The 21,752-nt window shown below is 41.8% G+C and overlaps 1 protein-coding gene across 1 annotated transcript; it reads left to right on the top strand.

The window, feature by feature from the left end:
• The first annotated feature begins 53 nt into the window (after window positions 1-53).
• On the top strand, window positions 54-21,338 carry LOC143342796 (uncharacterized). Its single transcript, XM_076767050.1, has 6 exons — window positions 54-1,406; window positions 9,494-9,602; window positions 16,624-16,956; window positions 17,202-17,434; window positions 17,526-17,843; window positions 19,714-21,338. The coding sequence occupies exons 1-6, from the start codon at window positions 1,114-1,116 to the stop codon at window positions 19,937-19,939; spliced, it is 1,512 nt and encodes a 503-aa protein (XP_076623165.1). The 5' UTR covers window positions 54-1,113; the 3' UTR covers window positions 19,940-21,338.
• Window positions 21,339-21,752: the final 414 nt, after the last annotated feature.

Raw genomic sequence — 21,752 nt, 5'->3', positions numbered from 1 at the left:
TTTAAATTTGCACGATCACCAGTGTAACGCGTACTCCCGTCGCGTAAAGTGGACGATTCCGGGTGTCAACCGCGGTGTGCGTGTGTCGCGTTGTTCACCGCGCATGGTCGAAAAGAACCACCCTGCACCTTCTAATTACTTTAATCGCGAGAAGGCCGAGCCTATTCGCCGCGCGTACCCCGTGTGTCCGGTGTTCCCTGAGAGGCACATCGTTGCAAGGTGCACATTCGCAGAATCGCACGACGAAAATGGCGGCGTGAATCTCTATCGGCGATTAGACTCGTCGATCATTGGCGGGGATCGAACAAGTCCTTTCCGCGATCGTCGAAACGTGGATTCGTCCATGACGAACGTGCTGGCGACCGATACCTCGACACAGCATTCGGTAAACGCGGTGGAGTTGACAAGATCCGCGACACAGTCGGCGGTAATGCGCCCGAACGAACGTAAAAAGTCCGTTACCATCGGTATCTCGCGCGGCGTCACGGTATTCGTTGTCCCGCTGAAAATTGAGAAAGTGCCGAGCGACGATTCGAACAACGATCCCCCGATAATCGAGTGTTACTCAAACGTAGACGGCGATTACTAAATCTCGTGGATCACGGTGTTACGCGGGATTCGTTAACGAGAAATCGAGCGATGAACTAGAACGAAGCGACCGGGCAGTCGAAGTCGTACAGCGTGCTTGGACACGATCGCGCTCGAATGGGGGGTGACCGTTTGAAAAGTTGTCGCGAAATAGCAGCGGTCGTTGCAGTGCCCGCGGTGGAGAATCGCTGCACGTAGTAGGAATTCTGGTTCGTTGCGAACGAAGGAATACCTGAGAACGTACCGTGGAAGTGGAAGAGCCACGAGGAGCGAAAGGCGGCAGAAAGGACGAGGAACAGAGAAAGAGAGACACGTCGCGGAATATGAAAATCGGTGGATCGTGCGTCGTGCCGGACGTAGTCGAATGAGAGGTAGCAAGGGAATAAGGCTTGTCCGGATGGGAGTAGCAGCGGTTACTAGATCGTCGATTCCTTCGAGATCGGGACAACGAGACCGAGGAGAAAGACGCTCGTGTTGTTCGAGACTGACCACAGGGAGATCGAGCGTGCAACGGCCGTTGGAGCGATGGGAACGACCACCGGGAGGTACGGTGGTATGGAGATGAGGCACTCGAGGAGCGAGGATTTGCTCGGCGTGATATCTGGCTCGCGTTCCCCGAGCCCTAGCGTGCCTTTGCCGAGCACCGCCTCCGAGGATGACCTGATCGCGGCCAGCGCCCTCCACGAGGCCACCGACTCGAAACCACCTCCGTGTCCCTTGTTATCCTCGAGGGTCGTGGGAGCACCGGGCGTCCCGGCGGATCGCATCGATCCTGAGGATTCCATACGAGACATCGTCACCGAGAATGATCTCTACAGGTTCGTGACACCATTTTTTTTTTTACTCTCTCCACCCCTTGTCCATTGTACTTTTGTCGTTTTTGCTTATGCAATTTTCGCGGTGTTTTTTCGACCTTGAAAATAAAACGAACGTGCACGTATCGACGACCAAAACAAGCTACGCAAACAGTTGCAGATAACGACTCGGGGATCGGAATCGTATTGCAGAAAGAAACGTTTCGCCCAGTATCGTTGTTTTGATGCCCAAAGCGTGAAGATTAAAATGCGGTATTAATTGATCCGCAGCGTAAATTATCTTTCCAAATTATATAGTTTGTTGAATTTCTACCGATTTCAGAATGCCAGAAGTTCCCGTTTCTTGATCATCGATCTCTCGACTTTATCTACATAGCGTGCCTTTTTATTCGCGTCGCGAATGAGATCATCGATTTTTATCGGTTCTCATCGCGACGACGTAACCTTGCCGATCTGTAAATACAATATCAAAACTCCAATTTGAGAAAATACTGTGACGGTAGTTTTTTAGTCGCCTTTAGGTTGTTTCGTGCCGCTGTGCTGACGTCGATCGTACGATTCTTATCCTTTTCTCTCTTAAATCTGTTCGTTCGCCCGACGTTGCGCGTTTTTCTTCGTTTTACATTAAACTGTAGCCACGCGCGAAGGACGATAAGAGCATTTAAAGTCGATCGTGAAAAAGCAAATGCAGATGTACTGTTCCTCGATAATTTACGATGCGGAGAGTCCTTTTCGAAGTCGATGTTACAGATTTGCAAGTCGTGCCGCCGAAGATCCGGGATTTGAAATATGTATGTGACCGTAAATGCAGTCAAATGACCGGTTACCGTGGCTTTACGATGATTTCTCGAATTTTACGACAGAATGTAAACGCATCGGATGCACTTGGTGCGGAACGTTCCAATTCGATCCCATGCAAATTGATTCGGCCATTTCCCAGATTATCGAACGTACCAGAAAGTTAATAGATTTAACATAAACATAAATTTATTTGGAATGGGATCTTTCCCCGTCCCCTATATTTATTCGCGGAATTTTCAAAATCACTTTATTTTATTGAAATTACACGTGCAAAATTCCATCGTAAGGTTTGCTTCCACGGATCGAACAACATTTTTTATACATTTCCGGTAGGATATAAAATATACATGTACATGCACCGATAGTAATTTGAGGCGGAAATACTGCGTGAAATTTGTTCCGAAGCTTTGGAACCGTATCTCGCAACGCACAATAGAAGCGTGGAAGAACTCAACGTTTCCGATTCTATTCTTCTATTGTACACTGTTCTGTTCGTACGATGTCTTTGAAACAACGACAAACTATTTTAACAACCGCCACACGCATCGAAACTTTTTTAACGCAACGTTTTGGGACAATATGCAAAATACAGAATGGTATTTAGATTATTAGAAGTATTAAACAATATTGAATTAATTTTACATTGGGTGATATCAAAAAGAAAAATAGGCTGGCTTTAAAATAAATAAGTAAATGAAATGTAACGCGGAAGAAGGCGAACAATTTGCAAGTACAAGAATAATTGTAGATGATTGCTAAGAGTATACAGGGTGTTCAGCTAACCCTGGGAAAAATTTTAATGGGAGATTCTAGAGGCCAAAATAAGACGAAAATCAAGAATACCAATTTGTTGATGGAGGCTTCGTTAAAAAGTTATTAACATTTAAAATTTCGCTCTGAATTTTTCGTAATGAATTTTTTTCTCGAAAATGCGCAGGATTTCAGGGGTATGTCTATTCACCAAAAATGATTGTAATTGACCCCCACAGCTAACAATATTTTTTTCAGAACGATTTGAAATATTTTAATATCGTCGAAAAATTTCACACCTTCTCGAATTTTTTTCTAGAAAGTGGGTAGGATTTCGAGGGTATGTGTAATCACCAAAAATGATTCTAATTGACCCCCGCAACTGAAAATAATTTTTCCAGAACGATTTGAAACTTTTTTTTTTTCGTCGAAAAGTTCAGGCATCTAATTAGATTTTCGGTAAGGAATTTTTTTCTCGAAAGTGCGTAGGATTTCGGGGGTATGTGTAATGACCAAAAATGATTGTAATTGACCCCTGCAACCGAAAATAATTTTTCCAAAACGATTTGAAATCTTTTTTTTCCGTCGAAAAATTTCAGCACCTATCCGATTTTTTTTCTCGAAACTGGATAGGATTTCGAAGGTATGTGTATTCACCAAAAATGATTGTAATTAACCCCCACACCCGAAAATAATTTTTCCAGAACGATTTGAAATTTTTGAATTTAATTGTTAATAACTTTTTAACGAAGCCTCAATCGAAAAATTGATATTCTTGATTTTCGTCTTGTTTTGATCTCTAGTATATCCCATTAAAATTTTTCCCATGAGTGGCGGGACACCCTGTATATCTGAATAAGAGCACGATGTACTTACGTGCAGTGCTCAACCAAAAATGGTCTTTGAGGAAACGGAAGACATAGGTAACGGTTGAAAACGTTCCTCTTTCTCCTTTTTTTTTGTTGCGCGAGTCTCGATACGCATGCAAGAATGTAGTCTCATTTTCCTGCAATTATTCATGTTCTACTGTTGTTCTGCCCTAGGTCGTGTAACTTATGGGCAACGATCATCGCTGTAAACTTTGTATTTAGTAACGTATCTAGTCGTACGGTTAATAGTTGTCATGTATTTTTTATTGTTCCACATTTTGAACACGTATTTATGCACGCGTCTAAATCGACGCCAACCTATTTTCCACATTTGGAACAGCATTTTCTAGCAGTCTCATCTCGAATACTTCCACATACGTGTAATCTTACTCGTGACCCTGTTCTAAATAACTTCGACTTGCTATACACAAAGCAATAAAATTAAATAATTGTATACCGTAAAATTTCACGTATTAATAATAAACAAACAGCTTGTCATAAAGTTTCGTTAATCGTCGTAAAGTGCTGGGAGGTATTTGTTTTTGTTAATTTTTAGCCGCACCGTTAAAGTCGTGTTTCTCTCTGCTCGTAAGTTGTAGGAAAACACGTTTGCCGGCTCGGTTCAGCTTTCTTGCGCGCAGTTTGATTTAGTCGGTGACGTTGAATCATTGACAAACTATTTGAACCAAAACGCGCGCGCGAGCGCGATCACGCGCGCTTAAAAACGGAAAGCAAAGAGCGTTTCATTTTTAACGAAGAAGGAAGGCGTGGCTTCCGTTGGATCTAGCGCCGACGCGCGCGTTCTCTGCGTTCTCAATGAAAAACGGTTCTGAAGGAAAATACCAGCGGACCCCGGGTGCCGAGCAACCGTCCAATTATAACGAGATTTAATCGATGCAATTAATCGTCTCGCGTTAGTTACAGTAACTTGGTCGGTTTCCTCGTAATTAGAGATAACGATTATGAGACAAATTGAAAATATCTGGCTGCATTGTTTGGTTACGAACGCGCGTAATAAATGCGTTTGTACTAATTTCGTGAAACTTGACTAACAACGTAGCAGATACTAGATAAGTGACCCAAGTGTAAGTAGAGGACGAGAACCTTGAAAGAATCCGCGTAGTCGTAGGCAATTCGACGTGGCGAATGTGTGGAAGGTATTCGCGTATGAGACGGGCAGTCGGATATTTCGAAAACACGCCGCGTCTAATTAAAGCGACGGTCGCGGCGGCGGAGGTTTGCTCGCGAGGCTTCCTTATTTCGAGTCGAAAGGTTAAGGGAAACGCAGCTGGAGATTGAGGACGATTGTCCATCGCGTATTTCGGTTGAGGTCATCCGCACAATGGATGGGTAAAGGGGGAGGGAGCAAGAGGGGTTGGCCAGCAGGGTGAGGCAGCCGAGGCTGTTCGAATGTCCGCTATCTTTAGCTCTGTTCTTTTCTTTACAATGGCCGAGGCGACGTAGATGGCTCGTCGGGGTTTGATGCTGACTCGCTAGCACGAGTCAATGGTCACGCGTCGAGGAACACGTTGATCGGCGATTCCGAATCGGCGGCCAGGGCAGCATTGTGCCTATTATGCTCTTCGAAAATGTCGTCGCCGTCGCGGTGGCCGCGAAACGATGCCGAGGGAACTGGGACGCGGACTTTCCTCCGAGATTCCTCTTCGTGAGAAAAAAATTACTCTGCGAATTCGTCAGATATCCGTGGAGAACGACACACTGATTGCGCCAAGTAACATCTTATTCGAATTTTGTTCGTTGCAACAGCATTTTCAGAGGGGGGAGGGGGGGAGAAGGATCGAAACATCTGTTTCCATGCGTGTCGATTCTACGAACGATTCGAATCCAACTCCGATCGAACACTCAAAATACGTCTTGCCAAAAACAAAGGCTATTTTCAGGTCACTCGCGGACTGTATTTTTACCGTTGAACGAACACCACAATTTTCTGCATACGGTTCGAGCGGTACTTGGAGCGTCCACGGGTTCGCTGAATGCATATTTTCAAATCACGATGCAATTTACATTAACAGGAAAACTTTACAACTGTAATTATTTTAATATACAACGGTAATATTGATGATATCTAAAGTGGAAAGTTTTATTTAAATTTAATGAAACCTTTTATTGCAAGAGGAGAAACAGGAGTTCTACTTCCAGTGGATAATATACAGGGTGTTCGGTCAGGCTGGGAAAAAATTTTAATGCGAGATTCTAGAGGCCAAAATAAGACGAAAATCAGAACTACCAATTTGTTGGTGGAGGCTTCGTTAAAAAGTTATTAACAATTAAATTCAAAAATTTCAAATCGTTTTGGAAAAATTATTTTCGGTTGTAGGGGTTAATTACAATCATTTTTGGTCATGAGTCATACCATCGAAATCTTACCCACTTTTGAGAAAAAAATTCGAGTAGGTGCTGAAAGTTTTGGGTGAAAAAAAAAGACTTTCAAATCGTTTTGGAAAAATTATTTTTAGTTGCAGGGGTCAATTACAATCATTTTTGGTGAATAGACATACCCCCGAAATCTTGCGCATTTTCGAGAAAAAAATTCGAGAAGGTGTGAAATTTTTCGGCGAAAAAAAAAAATTTCAAATCGTTCTGAAAAAAATATTGTTAGCTGTGGGGGTCAATTACAATCATTTTTGGTGAACAGACATACCCCCGAAATCTTGCGCATTTTCGAGAAAAAAATTCGAGAAGGTGTGAAATTTTTCGACGAAATTAAAATATTTCAAATCGTTCTGAAAAAAATATTGTTAGCTGTGGGGGTCAATTACAATCATTTTTGGTGAATAGACATACCCCTCGAAATCCTATCCACTTTCGAGAAAAAAATTCGAGAAGGTGTGAAATTTTTCGACGAAATTAAAATATTTCAAATCGTTCTGAAAAAAATATTGTTAGCTGTGGGGTTCAATTACAATCATTTTTGGTGAATAGACATACCCTCGAAATCCTACCCACTTTCTAGAAAAAAATTCGAGAAGGTGTGAAATTTTTCGGCGAAAAAAAAAATTTCAAATCGTTCTGAAAAAAATATTGTTAGCTGTGGGGGTCAATTACAATTATTTTTGGTCATTACACATACCCTCGAAATCCTACCCACTTTCTAGAAAAAAATTCGAGAATGTGTGAAATTTTTCGGCGAAAAGAAAAAATTTCAAATCGTTCTGAAAAAAATATTGTTAGCTGTGGGGGTCAATTACAATCATTTTTGGTCATTACACATACCCTCGAAATCCTACCCACTTTCTAGAAAAAAATTCGAGGTGTGAAATTTTTCGGCGAAAAAAAAAAATTTCAAATCGTTCTGAATAAATATTGTTAACTGTGGGGGTCAATTACAATCATTTTTGGTGAATAGACATACCCCTGAAATCTTGCGCATTTTCGAGAAAAAAATTCAGTACGAAAAATTCAGAGCGAAATTTTAAATGTTAATAACTTTTTAACGAAGCCTCCATCAACATATTGGTATTCTTGATTTTCGTCTTATTGTGGCCTCTAGAATCTTCCATTAAAATTTTTCCCAGAGATGGCCGAACACCCTGTATATGTTTCCAGCCATAACAGTACTGATTTATCGATAAGTGGATCAGTGCAGAGACATCTAGAACGTCTATTCGATTAATAATTAATCACTGTCGTTAACGGCGGATTCCATTACGCGAACTGTGCAACTAGGACGATAAATTTATTAAAATAGCCACACTTGCCACACGCGTGTCCATCGGCGAAAAGGCTTGAACAGTGAATTCTCATTTTAAGAATTTGTGGATCGTGTGCTTGGAATTTTTTACGTTTGTCCACCGGTCGATGCTGCGGAGTCGGTGTAAAAAGTTTCACTCGTGGTTACGCCGAAAACCAGAAGCGTGTCTTCGCTTTCTTTTATGTGCGTCTAGCGCGTACGATCTCTCGAACAACGCATAAACCTCGTGCGTTGTCGCGCGACGGTAGAAAAGCAAACAAACAGCGCCACCCTTTTGCGCGTAGTCCCGCGTTCCACCTTCGTTACGGTCGTTCCGTATTGTTAACCCTTCCACCGGGACCACGCTGCTTAGAAAGTTGCATGAAAATTTTCTTTGTCCGTACGCCAGCTGAATATCGATCGGGGACGAATCGTAAAAGTCGCGAAACCTACTCGCGTTCAATTTCTCCCCGTTGATGAATTCCGTTCGACGATGAGTTACGAACGATCGTTGACAACGGTATTTATCGTCGCTCGTCGATTTTACTTTTCCCGCGTCGGGCGCGCGTTATGCATCGCGAATTCGCGAAACTTGTACTGAAATTCTATTTTTCTCAAACGCCTGATACTTTCGAAGAAGGTATCGTCGCGAATATCGATCCGGGAGCGTCTAATGAAAAGTGGTGCCTAATTAGATCGGCGAATCGACGCATCCGGTTTCCAATCACGTCGATCTGGAGCAGTCGTGAATTCGAATCGGTGTTCCGCGAGCAGAACCGAGGCCGGATACGGTCGATCGGCGTCGCGCGTAGCTATCGATTGCAGGCGAGCTCGATCGTCACCTTCGAGGCTGGAGTAAAATTACATTGGTCGGCGGGGACAGGTTATCGAGACGTAGGAGATTCTCGCGGTCCAGAAAGCTGCGACGTGCTCTCGAGAAGCAGTCAGAGCCAGCCGGAAGAGAGGCGAAAGATCATCGTCGGATCCTCGGAAGACGGGAACGGTGTCTGCCCACGTCGAAGGAATCAAGAAAGCGAAAGTCTCTCGGTCGGGCAGAAGAGAATGGACGAACGTCTGCCGACTGGTGTGCGAGGATCGTCAACGGAGAGTCAGTCGAAGAGAAAAAGAGCCGGAGAGAGGAAGTTTTGGTGGCTCGATCAGCGCTCGGAGGATCCAGACACGGAGAGAAATCGATCGCGGGGAGCCTTGGAGGACCACCGCGGGGGAATCGGCCAACGACCATCGCCAGCCAGCATCGCCACTATGGCCGAAAGGTCGTCTTCCCGGCTGACTCCGATATTGCTCGTTACGTTGCTAGGATTGCGTGGGACCCGTTCGTGTTTCCGGTTTCCAAACGGCAGATCTCCGACGGCAGATTGCGGAACCCGAGTCGCGACGTTGATCGAGGCTAATGGGAATGTTACGTTTAGTGAGAACGAAACGGGAGTCGAAAGGAGGAATTGTTCGCGATGTTTTCGGGCCCCCCTTTCGCGTAATCCGTTTGACGAATTTCCACACGATCAGAGATCAGTTTGCCACCTAGTCGATGGAGGAGATATTACAGCGTGAATCCTTCGAGTCTAAAACTATGTCTCTTTGGGGTTGGTATGTTCATCTTTCGCGCAGCTGCAGCGAAATTTGACACCAACAGATATATATATATATATACGCAACGGTTGAGTCTCGGAGTCTTCATTTTTTTGCCGCGGACGACGACCAAAGAAAAGGACAGCGATAGCGAACGGATCAAAGAATTATAAACGGATTCTAACGTATTTTCGCGTTTTAACTGTTCGAATTTTTACATAAGCTTTTGTTTTGATCGAGAATTTTCAATTTCGCCTCGTTACAGAGTATACGAGCGATTCGAGGAATGTGTTTGGCTCGAAACACACCCCGTATATTTCCCACCGACCGTACAATGAAATTACGTAAAGTTGTGTCGGAGAGGTAACTGACACCGTACTTTCTGTTCACAGGTTCGTGTTGTTCAAGCGCCACTACGACAAATACATCGCCCTGTCCGCCAAGTATGAGGAAGCCAAGGGTATCGCGTATTACCTGGAGGAACGTTATCACGAAGTCAAGGTACGCGAAATAAGATTAACGACGCTTGATCGAATCGTCGCGGCAAACGAAGGTCGAACATTCTCGATAACATTGAATCGTCCGGCGTACGAACGATAAGCGGCTTTTGTTATCGATACTACCAATTAAACGGAGATCTATCTCTTGAACGGAACGATCGAAATAGCCAGTGAGATCAGGGCTCGATAATTGTTATCGTATAAGTCAAGGTTCTTGTACTATTTTTTTTAATAATGTTTATCTATTTCTGCAGCGTTTTTTATTCAAACGTCTGTTGCAGAAATATGTCGATGGTTTTAAGATGGGGCTGAAGATTTCAAGAGTCGCAAAATTATCCAAATAATCGATCCTATGTCCTATTTGCACACTGTGTCCCCACACTGTGGTTCACGCTTTACTTCCCGCGTAATCGTTGGTCTTTTACCGGCAACGTGCCTTTGTGCCGAACAGAAACTTCCTTTCCCTTTGTCACTCGTTTGATAAACGACTTTTGTCAGTTCCGATGACATTGAATTCCTTCCACTTGTAAACACAATGCAACAAACGAGGTCGCGCGCGACTATCGGTGTTCTTACTGCACTCGGTCTGTATCGTTCAAACATGGTTCCTAAAACTTGAAACATCCGGATATCCGGATTATATATTCGAGTGAAATGAGAGCTTCGAGAATTCGTGATAGTTTAAATCGTTTAAGAAACAAAATTAGTCGATTCGCGGACTCTCGTAAACGCAGGTAGCCAGTAAACGGTATTTGAAATCTAAAAGTAGCTATCCATGAAACAGCTGGCTGCCAGATCTGCGCTCGATTATTGAGGTCAATAGGCAAGATCGTAAACCTCGCCTGGACGATGAGTCAAGGAAAATTCGTTTCGAGACTGAGAAATTCCCACCGCCATTTTTCCCTGTGTAAATTTCATCGACAACATGATCGTCCCCTTCCAAAACCAGGTGGCAAACGAACAATAGAATTTGGAAATTTTCCCCCCCTTCGAACCACTCCGCCAATCACATTCAACTTCAATTTACAACCGACTTTTCCTCGACAATATTCTTCCAGAGTTACCCCTCTGTATTTAAGTCGTTACTCGAAACGACCCTAACAAAATCCCATCCAGGTATTCTCTGTGGGTCTTTCGAAGAATCTTCCACGTACAAACATAGAAAATCGTTTCCCTCCGCGACCCGTTTGTCGTTTCGTCCCAGATCGTCATCCTGGCCTAGGCTACGCGAGTTAGAATACGTTGCAAAAATAGACACTGGGTATATTGAAACTGGAACCCGTAAATGCTGAAACGCGACGAAGCCGGAAAACTGTCGTCGATATACATACAGGGTGTTCGGCTAACCCTGGGAAAAATTTTAATGGGGTATTCTGGAGGCCAAAATAAAACGAAAATCAAGAATACCAATTTGTTGATTGAGGCTTCGTTAAAAAGTTATTAACGTTTAAAGTTCCATCTGTACTGAATTTTTTTCTCAAAAATGCGCAGGATTTCGGGGGTATGTCTATTCACCAAAAATGATTGTAATTGACCCCTGCAACCGAAAATAATTTTTCCAAAACGATTTGAAATTTTTTTTTTCCGTCGAAAAATTTCACACCTTCTCGAATTTTTTTCTAGAAAGTGGGTAGGATTTTGAGGGTATGTGTAATGACCAAAAATGATTATAATTGACCCCCGCAACTGAAAATAATTTTTCCAGAACGATTTGAAATTTTTTTTTTTTCGTCTTTAGACAGCTAATTAGATTTTCGGTAAGGAATTTTTTTCTCGAAAATGCGTAAGATTTCGGGGGTATGTGTAATGACCAAAAATGATTGTAATTGACCCTTGCAACCGAAAATAATTTTTCCAAAACGATTTGAAATTTTTTTTTTCCGTCGAAAAATTTCACACCTTCTCGAATTTTTTTCTAGAAAGTGGGTAGGATTTCGGGGGTATGTCTATTCACCAAAAATAATTGTAATTGACCCCTCCAACTAAAAATAATTTTTCCAGAACGATTTGAAATTTTTTTTTTCCGTCGAAAAATTTCACACTTTCTCGAATTTTTTTTTCGAAACTGAGTAGGATTTCGGGGGTATGTCTTTTGACCAAAAATGCTTGTAATTGACCCCTGCAACCTAAAATAATTTTTCCAAAACGATTTGAAATTTTTTTTTTCTGTCGAAAAATTTCACACCTTCTCGAATTTTTTTCTAAAAAGTGGGTAGGATTTCGGGGGTATGTCTATTCACCAAAAATAATTGTAATTGACCCCTCCAACTAAAAATAATTTTTCCAGAACGATTTGAAATTTTTTTTTTCCGTCGAAAAATTTCACACCTCGAATTTTTTTCTCGAAACTGAGTAGGATTTCGGGGGTATGTCTTTTGACCAAAAATGCTTGTAATTGATCCCTCCAACTAAAAATAATTTTTCCAGAACGATTTGAAATGTTTGAATATAATTGTTAATAACTTTTTAACGAAGCCTCAGTCAAGAAATTGATATTCTTGATTTTCGTCTTATTTTGCCCTCTAGAATCTCCTATTAAAATTTTTCCCAGGTGTCGAACACCCTGTATATTTTTCATAGTGGGAATATTTTTACGACATAATTTTTTTCCCGCTTTCCGAGTGCAAATATCCCACTTTCCCTCGTTAGGTTTGATAACATGTCGCGAACGTTGCTATCCGTTCGCGGCATTAATGATCAATTCGCAAATCAAGATAAGTCCGTATTAAATTAGAGTTACGTTTTACCGCGAAACACAATTTGAGATACAGCGACGTAAGTAACGCGTGCAAATTCTCGTGCAAGCGTCTACGTAACATCGCGATTAATCCTCGAGACGATCGTAAGGGAGATGCGAGAGACGAGACTCTCTTCCGTGATCTTGTTAGTCGGATCGATGTTATCAGAGTGAAAAAGCTTGCGCCCGAAGTGAAATCAAGTCTCGCCTGTTCGCAATATTAGCCGCAAAAATGTGGAAGAGAAAACGGGGCTCTTTCCGCGGGAGAGAGATTGCCTGAAAAATTTATCGATAAGATGCCACTCCCATTGTCGAGCCACGAGGAGAAACTTTTCGAGATATAAAAGAGACATTTCCGATTCTCGTCGCGAGATGTTTCGTTATCTCTCCGACGATATTTCCTCGAAAGTGTGCGTCGTCATTGACGGATCGAGAATGAAAAAGATCGATACAGATATTATAGTTGTCGGAGTTCGAACTAGATCTCATTTTGCGCGTTCGTGCGTGTCTAGCAAATAATCGTCCAACTTTCTGTCACCGTGATCTTAAAACAGCTCGATTCGCAGGTCACGGTCGTATCCTGATTATTCTAGAACGGTTACACCATTCAGACACCGTGAAAATTTCCCATATCGTGTCAAAGGTCTTCAGCGTTTTTTTTTTTTCTAAGCCTTTCACCTGCGTTCTAAAATATTTCATAGCAGCTCCCTGCTTCAAGAAAACAGATACGTCACTGTGCTCTAACGTGGATAATCTAGATCAAATAGAGATCGTTCCTTGTAGTCTACGTTCAATAGATACCATATCTGCGTCAACATTTGATCAGCTTAATATTTGGAACGTTGGATCGTTGAAGTCGAAAATGTATTTTTTTAGGTTATGTAATAAGTCTGTTGTATTTTTCTACTTGTTTCGTACGGATTCCTGAATTTTTCATTCGTCCCGTAAGCAGGTACAAGCTCACCCTCGACCTGCGCATTGGGTTTCTCGGGTTTACGGTACTACAATCGCCATAAGAACGCAAAGAAAGTTCTCCCAAGTTGTTGAATTTTAGGGTTCCCTTATCCATTAAATTCTAGTAAATTCTAAGCCTCGATGGTAGCGGATAAGTGATGTTCGTGTCATAAACCAGACCCTGTCGTGAATCTTAACTGTAACTGTGACAATAGAGACACGGTATAGACCGTTTCGTCGGTTGTCCGCTTAACGAAATTAGTCGATGGTGTGCATCCTCAAAGTTCGACGAAGAATCGAACCTTCCACAGTGGCCTAACCTCTTGTGAGATAAAAAAAATCGGTAAGAGGATCGAAGAAAGTGAAAGAGACCGGGCGAATCGGTTTATCCAGCGGAGCGAAGCCTTTTGAGAAAAGAGGCCTGGAGAAAATGGCGTGTTGTTCGGTCGCCGTACACACCGGTTTCCCCTTGGCCTTCCGCTCGTCGCTCGACCACTTGTACGTCTGCCTATTCCCTTCGCGACCGCAGGATTTGCTCGCGATCGCCGGCCAGAACCAGACCGCAGAAACAGAACCGAGTCGTAGAATCGCGAAAGGAAAAGACGAAAAGAAAGACGAAACGGCAACGACGGTTTCGTTAGTCCGCTTTTCCTTCTGCGGTTTCGCGTCTTGTCTTTCGACTCGCCTCGTTTCTCTCTTTTTTCCCCGACTTTCTTCGGTTTCCTTCCACCCCCCTTTCGGCGTGTGCTCCAATCTAGCCCGTAATGGCGTTCATCAACCTCTCGAGGCTGACTTACCCACCTAGGCTGACCTACAATGCGCGATACTTGACGCGACCGAGCCTAAAGGCGGGTCCGCCTAACCAGCGACGAGGTGAAAATTAAAAATAACGAACCGAGTAACGTACGATTATTCGAGATTGTAATTAAATACGCCGACAACGATTCGTTTCTGGGTAGAAAATTAAGTTGCAATCGGTCGATGGTTCCCGTTTCGTTGCGTGTAGTCTGGCTATTCCGCTGTTTTTCTAGCTGTCCCGGCGAGTGCGTTCGAGCGAGGAAAAACATTGGCTGTCTTCTTTGCCGAAACATGATACGTCGTCGTCTTGTTTGCTCGCAGACGCACGCTCTCGCCACAGCAAACAAAGGCTCGTAAAACGCAGGACTCTTTCGTTGCAAGTCGCCCTTGACTGCCGAACAAGCAATTAAAAACGAACCGATGCGGTACGACGATAGAAATCTCCTTAATCGGTCTGTGGCGCGTTAATTATCCAGGATCCCTTTCGCGATGTTTTCCAGCCCAACGTTCGATCCGAACCAGGTCGAAGACCCTCGTTCGTTCAGTTTTTGTTGGATTGGCTATTACAAACTTCCGTCTTCGCGGCTCGAAATTAGCGTTCCGTTATAAATGAGTGGACTCGCCATAAGAGGGAGGTGTGACGAGCTTCGGTATTCGTCGTCATCTTGTTTGGTGTTGCGTTCGAGCTAGACGTAGGTCGCCAGTGACGGTCACCGGTTTGTATACGCGGGGAATTGCAATGCTCGATGACAAGCTGGTCGTTTGCATGCGACCAGACACGGTCGATCGATGATTTATTATTAATCGCTTACGCAATTCGATGGACAAGTTTTGCATGATTGCGACTGGATACGCGGGGAGGATGTACTCTCCGGTCGCGTTTTCCTTTACAAGTGTAATTGTATTTCGTATTGAATGGTCTGTTGGAAACAGGATACCTCGGTCTCCTCTTTCCAGCCAGAGATACGAAAATATCCTCGAAACTCTAGTGGCTTTGTGGGTCAATAGAGGCACGAAGGTGATTTCTTCTGCGAAGTATCGGAGATATTATTATTCATTTTTATCGAAAACAAGCCTCGTATATTTGTATAACGTCACACGACGTGTAGATCGAGCCGAATGATCCGACGAAGATTGATATTACTCGTACACTTTTTCGTTTTATTTATTCGTTCTTCAAATAAGTTAAAAATACCCACATAGAGCCGGATGAAACGGCGTTGTTTGGTTGTAAAACAGTAGTGTTTAGAAATAGAACCGTAAACTTTTTCTCCTATTATAAACGACGATAAATATTCATGCAGACGTTCACCAAGTACGATTCGTTTTGCTCGGAACACATAAGTATCATCGAAGATTTATAATTTTCGGTTTGCATTCCAATTATATTCACAGGGAAATTATTCTTGGCAAAATGAATCCTTGATATTTATAAACCCATTCGTTCACGAATGCTTCGTATTTTCGATGGAGAATAAATAATGTTAAATAACGTTTCCGGTGTATCGCCTTGTACACGTTCGATGACGCATTATCGATTTAATTGTATACAGAGTGTGCAACCACCCCTGGGAAAAATTTTAATAGGGGATTCTAGAGGCCAAAATAAGACGAAAATAAAGAATACAAATTTGTTGATGGAGGCTTCGTTAAAAAGTTATTAACAATTAAAGTTCCGTCCGTACTGAATTTTTTTCTCGAAAATGCGCAGGATTTTGGGGGTATGTGTAATGACCAAAAATGATTATAATTGACCCTTGCAATCGAAAATAATTTTTTCAAAACGATTTGCAAAATTTTTTTTTCGTCGAAAAATTTCAGCACCTATCCGATTTTTTTTCTCGAAATTGGGTAGGATTTCGAGGGTATGTGTAATGACCAAAAATGATTGTAATTGACCCCCGCAACCGAAAATAATTTTTTTAGAATGATTTGAAAAATTTATTTTTCACCGAAAAATTTCACCACCTACCCGATTTTTTTTCTCGAAAGTGGATAGGATTTCGGTGGTATGTGTATTCACCAAAAATGATTGTTATTGACCCCCGGAACCGAAAATAATTTTTCCAGAACGATTTGAAATTTTTGAATTTAATTGTTAATAACTTTTTAACAAAGCCTCAGTCAAGAAATTGATATTCTTGATTTTCGTCTTATTTTGGCCTCTAGAATCTCCCATTATCTCCCTATTTCCACGTGAACAGTAGGACGATTATTAGTCGATCTTTGTACGCGTATCTTGAATTATAAAATTTCTTCGGAACCTAACCTTTCTTCACATGCAAATGTTCGCGCATCCTTTGCTGGAAACAAACGTAATCGATTCATCTCGACGCAACGACCATGAAATTAGATGCAGTGCTAGAAGTACGATCTGTTCCATCCTCTTTTTTAATTAGGTTTATTATCACGGTTAACGTTCCTCCGCGGTTATAGTATTCTCGTTACCGATTGACAACGGCTTAGTTTTAATCCGAGCTTCGAAACGAAAGTATTCTTCCGTCATTTATCTATCCTGTTCGTCTTCTTCAAGGCCGAGAGGGACAAATTGGAGGAGAATCGACGACTGTTGGAGAAGCGACTGGAGGGTTGCGAATCCGAACTCCGCAGCAAGGAGGACGAGCTCTTTCTACAGCTGGAGCGAAGTCTCCGGCTAGAGGAGGAGATGGAAAGAGCTAAAACTGATCGAGACAGCTGCGTGGCGGCGCGGGATCGTCTAGACAGGCAACGCGAGGTGGCTTTGCGTCGTCTGCAGATGCAACTGGCGCAAAACGAGATTACAAGGCAGACTCTGGAACGAGCTCGACAGGATGTCGTCAGGCAGGCTACTGTTATCCGTGCCGAGCGAGATGCGCTCGAGAGAGAGGTGAACATCTAGCAAATACAAATATCACGTTCCTTCTGTTCCTTCGACTCTGAGACCTTAAGATCAAGCATGTAAGCCAGATCATCCTAGAATAATTATTTTTTACGATGTAAGTAACATTTTATACTCCCTGATAATTAGTCAATATATTACCGACATGCCTGCTCCGAGAGTGTCATCCCTATCCAAGGACCTATCCAAGTTGCGTCGAATTCTTGTAACCTTGCAACTTCGTTTATTTTTAGAACGAAATATTAAAGGAGAAGCTGCGCGTAGAGCAGGGCGAATTAGGCGAGGAGAGACGCAGGCGAGAAGAGGGCGTCGCAGCCCTGACCCGAGAAACAATCACGTTGAGGCACGCGGCGCGACATCTTCGTGCAGCGACGCTTCACGCCACATCCTGCCGTCGTCGTAGGCGATGTTCCGTTTGTTTGTACGCGAGACGCACTTTCGCGGAAATCGACGACTACCGCGACGAGTAAGTCCGTTGTAGATAATCGAAATTAAAATAACAGCGAAGAAAATTTTGAGGCGCTCGGGTACATCTGTTGTATTCGTGAAAATTTCAGCGGCAATCTATTCAAGTGCCTTCAAGCACCGTTGCAAGATCTGCGTACTTGGCTGCGGCCCGCAGCAACACCGGCGACGTCGTCGTCGCGCGCACAGAGGACCAGTTCGCCGTTGGCCGACCGAGAGATAAGCTACATCGACGAGTCCAGCGTGGACAGTAGCGCCGGCGGCAGCAACGGCAGCAGCACCAGTACAACTAGCAGCAACAGTGCTTCGGACGACGAAGCGTATCCGAGCACCCCGGTCGCTGAAATCTCGCTTTCGTCGGCCAACTCCAGTGCACCGCCTACAGCCAGAGCCTTCTCTTCCGATTCAGGGTACGTGTTCCGATAATTTCTAATCCGCCTAGTCTGTAAAACAAAAGATATGCGCGAGCCGAATGCTCGTCGAGGCACGTTCCCCCCTTCTCCGTTACAGTTGCCTCTCGGTCGCGTGGTGTGCAACACGTGGTGTTCCTTACAAATAAAACTTGTTTTTTTTATCGTTTAACACGCTTCGTTTAAGATTAATATAAAAACCCTGAAACCTTTGGTAATTATTGAGATTAGGTTCCTCCTCACCGATTTTGATGAAATTTAAATGTGTTGTAGAACTCAGCATTTTGAACAACTTTTTCCTATACATATAACCGCCGCTCGGCCTTAGTTTTCGAGATATTTTCGAAAAACTGTCGGAACTAATACATTGAATTCTGTCTGTTCGTGCCCATACGTGTTACCTCTTATGCATTGGTATGCAATCGCCGTTTTTCTACTGTTTTGCACCGATGCATATACACATGTACAGGGTGTTCGGCCACCCCTGGGAAAAATTTTAATGAGGGATTCTAGAGGCCAAAATAAGACGAAAATCAAGAATAAAAATTTGTTGATGGAGGCTTCGTTAAAAAGTTATTAACAATTAAATTCAACAATTTCAAATCGTTCTGAAAAAATTATTTTCAGCTGCGGGGGTCAATTACAATCATTTTTGGTCATTACACATACCTTCGAAATCCTATCCACTTTCGAGAAAAAAATTCGAGAAGGTGTTGAAGTTTTTCGACGAAAAAGAAATTTGTCAAATCGTTTTGGAAAAATTATTTTCGGTTGCGGGGCTCAATTACAATCATTTTTGGTCATTACACGTACCCTCGAAATCCTACGCACTATCGAGAAAAAAATTCCTTACCGAAAATCTAATTTGGCGCCTAAATTTTTCGACGAAAAATAAAAATTTCAAAACGTTCTGGAAAAAATATTTTTAGTTGCAGGGGTAAATTACAATAATTTTTGGTCATTAGACATACTCCCGGAATTCTACCCACTTTCGAGAAAAAAATTCGAGAATGTGTGAAATTTTTCGACGGAAAAAAAAAATTCCAAATCGTTTTGGAAAAAATATTTTTAGTTGCAGGGGTCAATTACAATAATTTTTGGTCGTTACGCATACCCTCGAAATCTTGCGCATTTTCTAGAAAAAAATTCATTATGGGCGGAACTTTAAACGTTAATAATTTTTTAACAAAGCCTCGATCAACAAATTGGTATTCTTGATTTTCGTCTTATTTTGGCCTCTAGAATCCCCCATTAAAATTTTTCCCAGGCTTAAAAATCAAATTTAACTAATTTTAGTAATTTTGAATCTAAGTTTACGTCTGGTCGCCGATTATCTTAGACCCTAATCTAACCTAATTCATTGATTAGGAATATTATATTAGATTAGGTTAGGCTATATTTCAAAATAAAAAATCGTAAAATTTACACAGTTATGCATCCTCCATCAATAGAATAATTGGGTAAGGTTAGGTTAGGTTGGGTTACGTAGAATTCATTGTAGTAGCAGCAGTTTTCCGAAAGTTGTTCAAAGTGTTAAGTTCTACAACATATATAAATTTCATCAAAATCGGTGAGGAGGAACCCAATCCCAATTACCAAACCTTTTAACATAATCGCAGAAGCAAGAATCGATTTAGAAGATCCACGCTCCTTCGAATAAAATTCCTCAGCACTCTCGGAGCTGTAACTAATAGTGGAACGAAACGTACCACGATTCTCGATTAGTATCGAAACAGTCGATTTTATTATTTCGTCTGTCGAGCTACAGTTGCTTTCCTAACCTCAAATCGAACAGAGCGAGAACGTGTAAGCGATTAAAGCACGTTTTGAGAAAGCAATTGTGCGTTTTTTGAAGGTTGACGTTTTTCAGGTTCTCTTCGGAAATCGGAGACCGAAGATCGCGATGTTACGAAAACGGAGGTAGCAGCACCAGCAGCAGCAGCGGCAAAAGCAGAAAGATCAGCGAGTCGCTCAGCTGCAGCGAACCAGACGAGCAAAGCACAGCAGGATTCAATCGATCGAGATGGACCTCGTCGTTTCGCAAGTTACTCGGACGGAAACCGAAGACCAAATCCACGCCCGATCGTCCATCGTAAAGAAACGAAGACTGAGAAGCGCGTCGATGCATCGTGCACGAATACACGTAGTGCGAAATCACCGTGAAATTTAGTGCTCCCGCTCTTTTTCGGCCTCGTCGTTGATCCATCGAAATTTCTATTCGCTTTGATCCGTGAAACATTCCAACGCAAATATCGTCGAAAGATAGAAGCCGATTCGGTACTGCCAATGTATTGATATTAATGCGATCGCGGAGATATCCTAATAGTAACGTCGTATTGATTTAACTACACGTTTTCAAGCTATGCTTGATAGAAACTTATCCTCGCAGGCGATCGCTCGCGATCGTTTTACTAGTAGTTTACTTTCCCGTATACATAATAACACCCTTTGGCTGACTTGTCGACCGTTAAGACTCGTGACATCACGTAGGAATTGAATTTTAAACGATTATTAACGCGAACGATCGATCGAATTGGAATAGGTGCGTACGATGTTAGTTAGGGGAAAAGGAGTATGTTAAAAGAATATCGGGGTTCGATGCGAAATTTTTAAACGACTTGTTTTCAATTGGACGACGAAATGACGTTATTGTTCGTAACGTGTTTTAGGTTGTTGTCGCTGTACTGTTATTGTTAGGGTAACTGTTGTCTTATTAGCCAAAGAACATAGTACATTTATATGCGAACGAACGTTTAATCGATCGATCGCGATTCGATTCTTTGGATAAATCGTAGAATTACGAGTGTTGAAACGTTACAATCTTTTCTAGGGTCGAGTGAAATTTTCAACAGTTTTTCGTAGTAAAGTATTATCCGAAAACTTGAATATGTTTTTTTTTTTTTGTATACGATGGTATACATATACGTTAAAACCAAATATAGATAATGTTAACTCGAATAACGAGTTTCTCCTAAAAGTTGTTGTCTAATGTAACGTACACATAATTGAGAAATTTCATTCAATTAGTCTGAAAATTGAAAAGTTACACAGTTTGAAGTGTATAAAAAGAAATTTAAACGTATATTAATCTGCATTTATCCGACCGATTATGTATGGTCAATAACCGATTGTTGAACACGTGACAATTTCGCATTCAGGGTAATAATAAATTTTTACTATCACTACCGAAAATTTTATTTTACAATCGCTTTAGTTAGTAGACGAATATTACGATTAACATTTATACTGATTTCCTTTATAAATTATGCTCATAAAAAGTTATCACGTTTTATATATATTTTTATATTTTATTTATGATTTCCATATAACGGGTTTTTACAAATCTATAGAACAATTTGTAAAAAGAAACAATTATGTGGATATGCGTTGAACTTATGCATAAACCGTAAAAATTTTTAACAAATAAAACACCGAATGTAAAAAAAAAAAAAAAATATAATATCCAGACAATCGATGATACTCGTTGTCAATGTACAGAGTTGTAAAAGATATTTATTAATTTTACGCTTTCATTCCAAACTTACAATTTGCTCTAGAGATTCCCAACATTTTTGCATGAACCAACCAAGATATTTTTGAACGACTGCATGGAAAAAACAAATTGTCATTACTGTCATTACTGTGTATGAATTTACTTCTTCCCAATTGTGCAATTGTTTTACATATTCCCTGTGTGCAAGGCCCGATCGAGATTTTTGAGGCACGGAACTGGAGAACCGATTAGAGGTACAATTTTCAATCACGCTTAAGCATGAAAAAGTTATTTCTTAGGTTAAAAGTGAAGCAAAAAAGATATTTTTTACGTAATTTATACCAACTCCATAATTCGAAACATTAGTATTCTATAGATCTGGGTTACATTATACGTGATTAATCTTAGAATCGATA

The sequence above is a fragment of the Colletes latitarsis genome, chromosome 6 (assembly GCF_051014445.1).
Source record: "Colletes latitarsis isolate SP2378_abdomen chromosome 6, iyColLati1, whole genome shotgun sequence".
In the NCBI taxonomy this organism is placed as follows: Eukaryota; Metazoa; Arthropoda; class Insecta; order Hymenoptera; family Colletidae; genus Colletes; species Colletes latitarsis.
The sequence above is the reverse complement of the archived record's forward strand: the minus strand, read 5'-3'. Positions and strand labels throughout refer to the sequence as shown.

Excerpts from the sequence above, each read along its gene's own strand:
- LOC143342796 (XM_076767050.1), top strand. The coding sequence starts at position 1,114 with ATGGGAACGACCACCGGGAGGTACGGTGGTATGGAGATGAGGCACTCG. Across the intron at positions 1,407-9,493 it reads ACCGAGAATGATCTCTACAG|GTTCGTGTTGTTCAAGCGCC; the intron begins GTTCGTGACACC and ends TTCTGTTCACAG. Across the intron at positions 17,844-19,713 it reads GCCTTCTCTTCCGATTCAGG|GTTCTCTTCGGAAATCGGAG; the intron begins GTACGTGTTCCG and ends GACGTTTTTCAG.